The sequence below is a fragment of the Chrysochloris asiatica genome, unplaced genomic scaffold, assembly GCF_000296735.1.
Source record: "Chrysochloris asiatica unplaced genomic scaffold, ChrAsi1.0 scaffold00291, whole genome shotgun sequence".
Lineage (NCBI taxonomy): Eukaryota > Metazoa > Chordata > Mammalia > Afrosoricida > Chrysochloridae > Chrysochloris > Chrysochloris asiatica.
The window spans coordinates 3,233,662-3,240,346 of record NW_006408809.1 but is presented as its reverse complement, the minus strand read 5'-3'; the positions used below and the strand labels follow the sequence as shown (position 1 = coordinate 3,240,346).

The 6,685-nt window shown below is 37.9% G+C and overlaps 1 protein-coding gene across 1 annotated transcript in view; it reads right to left on the bottom strand.

Moving 5' to 3' along the window:
• SETD9 (SET domain containing 9) overlaps positions 1–6,685 on the bottom strand; it is a 42,569-nt gene that overhangs the window by 24,225 nt on the left and 11,659 nt on the right. Inside the window, exons 3-4 of the mRNA XM_006874657.1 lie at positions 982–1,105; positions 315–430 (exon numbers count right to left, since the gene is read on the bottom strand). Of these exons, the coding sequence (XP_006874719.1) occupies positions 315–430; positions 982–1,105 (240 nt within the window). The remainder of the gene's footprint in view (positions 1–314; positions 431–981; positions 1,106–6,685) is intronic.

Sequence of the window (6,685 nt, the reverse complement as noted above, 5' to 3'; positions counted from 1 at the left end):
TCTGCTTTCAGCCAAGATCCATCGGACATCAGCAATGATATCTCTCGTTCCACGGCCTCTTCTGAATCCAGCTTGAACCTTTGGAAGTTCTCTGTCAATGTATGATTGTAGCCGTTTCTGTATTACCTTTAGCAAAACTTTGATTAGAAGCCGGATTCTTCATAACCAGTAAACTACCAGAACTGCTTCTAGTTATTGAAGGGCTTTGAATAACTGAGATGTTAAACTCAACTCTATGGGCAGTCAATCAGACCACAAAGGAGGAGACCATAACCATTAGCATATTTACATATAGTCTTACAGAGCTAACTTACCATTTGAACAATTGTTGACATACTGTCCTAAGGCCAGTGGATTATGCATTTCTGCAGTTAGCCAGGTAGTATCACTCATTTTTAAAGGGCCAAGCTGGTCCCTCCCATTGCAGGACCTGAAACAAGTTAAAACATGAACTAAGGACTGTTCTTCTGCAACTTAAAATTGAATGTAAAAAAACAAAATTAGCACCATTTTGTTGTTAAGTGTGGTTGAGTCAGTCCCTGTATAGGGTTTCTGAGGAACAGCTTTAACTGCTGACCTTGCAGTCTGGCACATTAACCCACAGTGCCATACCAGAACTCCTAAAATTAACCCTAGAACTAAACAATTACATTTTTAAAATCTTTAATAAATTGTAATTGTTTAGTACAATTAACCCTAGACCTAAACAATTATAATATTTTTTAAATTAAAAACAAACTTTAATCCATAGAGCAACTGAGTGGCTACAAAATTGAGTTGCTACCTAAATAGAAATACAAATGCTATTCGGTCATGGGAGAAACATGAAGCTTTCTACTCCCATAAGATTTAGAGCCTCAGAAACCCTATGCGGAGTCGCTATGAATTGGAGCCAACTTAGGGCACCTACACCACCAACAGTCACTGTAGGAAGTATGATCTATCGCCCGTCGCTAAATCTGACTATGGACATCAACTTACCGGTACACAACTTTTGAAATTCCTTTGTCATTTCCATCAATGAGTATCCCATCCAGGCATCTAAAAATAAATGAATTTCCAATGGACTGGAAAAAGATTGGCTCATACTTCTGATAAACTGTACCTATTATATACAACAAGACAAAGACATAGCAACATGTTAATATGATAAACATCATAATTAAGGACCTTTGTCTGGAACATACACATGGAAGAATTTAATTCCTCTTTTTTTTTAACATTTCATTTCCAATTTTACCCACTGCTGTTGAGTTGATTCTGACACATAGTGATTCTTTAAGACAGAGCAGAGCTATTCCATAGGGTTTGCAGATTGAAGGAAAAACTCAAGCATTGACTTGAAATAGTGAAGGATTCTATGGGTAAAATACTGAACGATGCAGAAAGCATCAAAACAAGATGGCAGGAAGACATAGAGTCACTTCATCAAAAAGAAATGGTTGATGTTCAACCATTCCAAGAGGTAGCATATGATCAAGAGCTAATGAGACCGAAGAAGTTCAGCATGCACTAAAGACACTGGCAAAGAACAAGGCTCTGGGAATTAATGGAATACAAATTGAAGCCTTTCAACAAATTGATGCAACTCTGGAGGCACTCAATTGTCTATGCCAATAAATTTGTAAGATCTGGCCAACTGATTGGAAGAGATACATACTTATGTCCATTCCAAACAAAGGTAATCCAACAGAATACAGAAATCATCAGACAATATCATTAATATCACAGGCAAGTAAAATTTCGCTAAAGATAATTCAAAAATGGTTGCAACAGTACACTGATAGGGAACTGCCAGAGATTCAAGCTGGATCCATACAAGGATGTGGAACAAGGAATATGAATGCTGGTATCAGATGGATCTTGGCTGAAAGCAGAGAAAACCAGAACCATATTTCATTGATTATGCAAAAGCTTTTCTATTGTGTGGCTCATGGCAAGCTAAGGACAATACTGCAGAGAATGGGTAATCAGAACATTTTATTGTGCGCATGAGGAACCTGTACATAGACCAAAAGACATTCATTCAAACAGGACAGGGAAACACTAAATGGTTTGAAATCAGGAAAGGTTGTATTTTTTTTCACCCTACTTATTCAACCTATCTGCTGAACACATAATTAGAGAAGCTGGATTATATGAAGAAGAATGTAGCATCAGGATTGGAGGAAGACTCATTAACAACCTGTCATATGCAGATGATACAACCTTGCTTGCTGAAAGCTAAAAGGACATAAAATTATTACTGATGAAGATCAAAGACCACAGCCTTCAGTGTAGGTTGCACCTGAATGTAAAGAAAACAAGAATCCGCACCACAGGACCAGTAAACACCATCACGATAAATGGAGAAAAGGTTGAAGATGTCAAAGACTTCATTTTGTTTGCCTCCATTCACTATCAACACTCATAGAAGAAGTAGTCAAGAAATCAAATGAGAGTAGAGAGAATATCTCCATCAGCAATAACACAGAATACCAGATGAAACAGATTTAGGGGAGAGCTCCAAAACTCTGAACCGTGTATATAGGACTATTTTACAAGTTTGAAGGCTTATAGCTAGTGGAACTTGTAGTGGAAGCAAGAAATCTTGTACTTTCAAACCTGCTGGGCAGAGCCAACAACTGGGGTGAGACCAAATGGCAAGACCAATCGGGGGAGCAAGCAAACCCGCCGTGGATTGACACCTGCAGGAACCTCAGAGATAAAGGTGTGAACAAGGTTGTTTTGTTTTGTTTTATTCTGTCTTTTTGGTATCTGTTAATTGGCCTCTCGGTGTCTGTGCACCTCAATTCTGGTGACTAGAGGGGGTACCTGAGGGTTCTTCTACTATGCATGCACACAAATTCTCAGCATTTAAAGGGACAGATTCCACTTAAAACCAATGGCAGCCACAGACAACCCTGAACTGTTCATTACTAGGAAAAAAGGACAGAACGGGGATTGTAGAGAGGGAGAGAGACTAAAAACAAAACAGGCTGAAAATTTAATCCTGAGTTACAGCATAACAACCAACAGTGATATCTTGAATTTTCTCAGGCAGCCTTGAAGGCAAGAAGCTGAAAGAGGATATTAAAGTCATACTCATATTGTTGTTAAGTACTGTATAGTCAATTCCGACCCATAGCGACCCTGTATAGGGTTTCCAAGGAGCAGCTGGTGACCTTGCAGTTCAAATGACTTTGCAGTCTGATGCATTAGCCCACAGCGCCACACCAGTACTCATATTAGGCTACAGCTTTTTTTTCCTCTCTCTCTCTTCTGTGATTATAGACTACAGTATTCATTCTGGATTTTTTTTTGCTGTTGGTGGTTTTTTTGTTGTTGTTGTTAAACCTTTTACCTTTAGGGGGCGCTTTCCCTCCCTATATTACCCAAGAAGAGACAGCAATTGCTGTCATAAAGTCAAGCTACAATCACACCTTATAAAACCCCACAATCCAAGCAAGAACCAATATCAACTGCCATATACCAGGAATGCAGACAACACCTGTGAAAGTTACTATAAGTAATAATAAGAAGAGTGTAAAGGGAAGCCCACATCCTGAACACATCTACCTGGAGGCAATCAGAAAGCATAAAAAATACCAAGATACACACTCAACTAAGTATTAAACCACAGCTAAACACTGAACATATCTAAGAGGCAAAAACAGATGACCATATCAGCATATGTCAAGAAACAAGATAAAGTGTCTGAGACAAATGATCTGGAGGTAGACCTACACTCCATACTGGAAGGAGGGCAGACCTTGGAAATGCCTGAGAAGGAATTTAGAAAAATGATTATAAAATGTATCAAAACACTTAACAATGGAGTTGAGAAAAATAAGGAAGAAGTCAGGAAAGCTCTACAGGAACAATCAAATAAGATACAGACAGCACTGGAAACAATTCAAAACCTACTGAAAGAGTTTTAAATGATTACTAATAGAATATCAGAAATAGACAACACACTGAAAGGGCAAAGGAGCAGAGTTGAAGAGATGGAAACCAGAACTAGTGAGCTGGAAAATCTCTCAATACCACCAAGATAGAAGAGCACGCAGGAAAAAGGATAAAAAAAATCCGAAGGCTTTTTATTGGACAACATGAAGAGGAATAACTTAAGAATTATTTGCATTCCGGAACAGGTAGAATCACAAAAGTCCACAGAGGAAATACCTGAAGAGCTGCTGGAATAAAATTTCCATAACATCCTGAAAAGTGAAGATAAACATTTAAGAAGCTAAATAAACCCCAGGAAGGACAGACCCCAAAAGAAAATCACCAAAACATATAATAATCAAGCTCTTCAAAATCAAAGAAAAGGGCAAAATCCTGAAAGCAGCTGGGGAAAAGAGAAGCATTACATACAAAGGCAAGCAAGTTAGATTAAGCTCTGATCTCTCAAAAGAAACCATGTAGGTAAGAAGGCAATGGGGAGACACATATAAAACCCTGAAAGAAAAAAGAAACTGCCAACCAAGAGGCCTTTATCCAGCAAAGCTATCAATCAAATACAATGGTATAATCAAAATGTTCCAGGACAAACAGAAGCTAAGGGATTTTTTCAAAGCCAACACTGCGATGCAAAATACTCTAACGGGAGTTCTGTGGCCTGAGAACCAACAAGAACAGACAACAACCAGAAATTGACATACATGGCAGCACCACCCAGATCTCAACTGACAAATGGAAGAACTGAGAACAGAACAAAACTGTAAGAAAAAATTCAGAGGATCTGGGAAGTCAGTCTATTATCAAAACAATTACAATGTGAAAGAAGGTAAACACATAGGACCAGAGATCCAGGTGATGAGAAGGTCAGGTAGATTACAGGATAAAATAGTCTATATTAAACGGAGGGAGAAGTTAATAGAATATAAGGTAACCTCAAAGAAAATTAACACTTCACAACATATCAAGAAAATGAAAATCCAAGAAGAACATGGAAACATTAAAACTATGAGGAAACTCACAAGAAAGAACACAAATACATGAACTCAGCACAGGAAGACTTGCAGAACAAAGAAACCAGCAGCACCACACCAAAAAAAACACACATAATGGCAGGAATTAATCCATACCTACCCATAATTACACTGAATGTAAATGGATTAAATGTACCAGTTAAGAGACAGAGGGTGGCAGAATGGATAAGAAAACAAGATCCTTCAATATGCTGTCTGCAAGAGACACATATCACACACAGAGACAAAAACAGATTAAAAGTCAAAGGATGGGGAAAAAATATATATACCATGATCACCCATGTGGTTTCTAATGCGTGTTATTATTTGTGTCTTCTCCCTCTTTTCTTTTGTTAGGTTTGCCAATGGTCTGTCAATTTTGTTAATCCTTTCAAAGAACCAGCTTCTTGTCCTGATGATTCTTTCTATAGTTTTTCTGTTTTCTATCGCATTGATTTCTGCTCTAATCTTTATTGTTTTCTTTTTGTGGCTGTAGGTTCCCTCTGTTGGTCTGTTTCTGATTGTTGTAGATGCTGTGTTAAAGTGTTAATTTTGGTTCTTTTTTCTTTATGGATTTGTGCATTTATTGCAATAAACTGTCCTCTCAGCACTGCTTTGGACATTTCGCAAAGATTTTGGTCTGTTGTGTTTTCATTCTCATTTGTTTCTAGGAACTTTGTGAATTCACGTTTAATTTCATCTACTACCCAGTCATTTTTCAGCAGGGTGTTATTCAGTTTCCATGTATTTGACTGTATTTCCTTGGTCTTCCTATTGTTGATTTCTAATTTGTTAGCAGTGTGGTGTGAGAAGATAACTACTTCTGAATATTTAGTCACTGAATATCAGAGTAACACTGTCAGATATAGTGCCAGAAAATGAGCCCCTCAGGCTGGAAGACACTCAAAATGTGACTGGGGAAGAGCTTCCACCTCAAAGTAGAGGTGATAGTGATGACGTGAATGGAGAGACCTACATTTGCTGATGGGGCACAATTGAAAATGAAGAGAAACAGCTGTAAACATCCATTGAAAATCAGAACATGGAATGTACAAAGTATGATTCTGGGAAAATTGGAAGTTGTCAAAAATGAAATGGAACACATAAACATCAATATCTTAGGCATTAGTGAGTTGATATGGACTGGTATTGGACATTTAGAATCTGACAACCACATGGTTAACTATGCAAGGAATGACAAATTGAAGAGGAACAGTGTTGCATTCATTGTCAAAATGAACATATATAGATCAGTCATGAGGTACAATGCTGTCTGTGATAGGATAATATCCATGCACCTACAGGAAAGCCCAGTGAACACCACTATTATTCAAATTTATGTAGCAACCACTAAAGCCAGTGAGGATGAAATAGAAGAATTCTCTCAACTTCTTCAATCTGAAATTGATCAAACATGCAATCAAGATGTATTGCTCATTACTGATGATTGGAATGCAAAGGTTGGGAGCAAAGAGGAAGGATCAGTGGTTGGAAAATATGGCCTTGGTGATAGAAATGAAGCTGGAGAACACATGATAGAATTCTGCAAAACCAATGATTTGTTCATTTCAAATACCATCTTTAGACAGCATAAGAGACGACTATACACATGGACGTCACCAGATGAATACACAGAAATCAAATTGACTACATCTGCAGAGAGAAACAATATAGAAGCTCCATATCATCAGTGAAAACAAAGCCAGGGGCAGACTGTGGAACAGACCATCAAT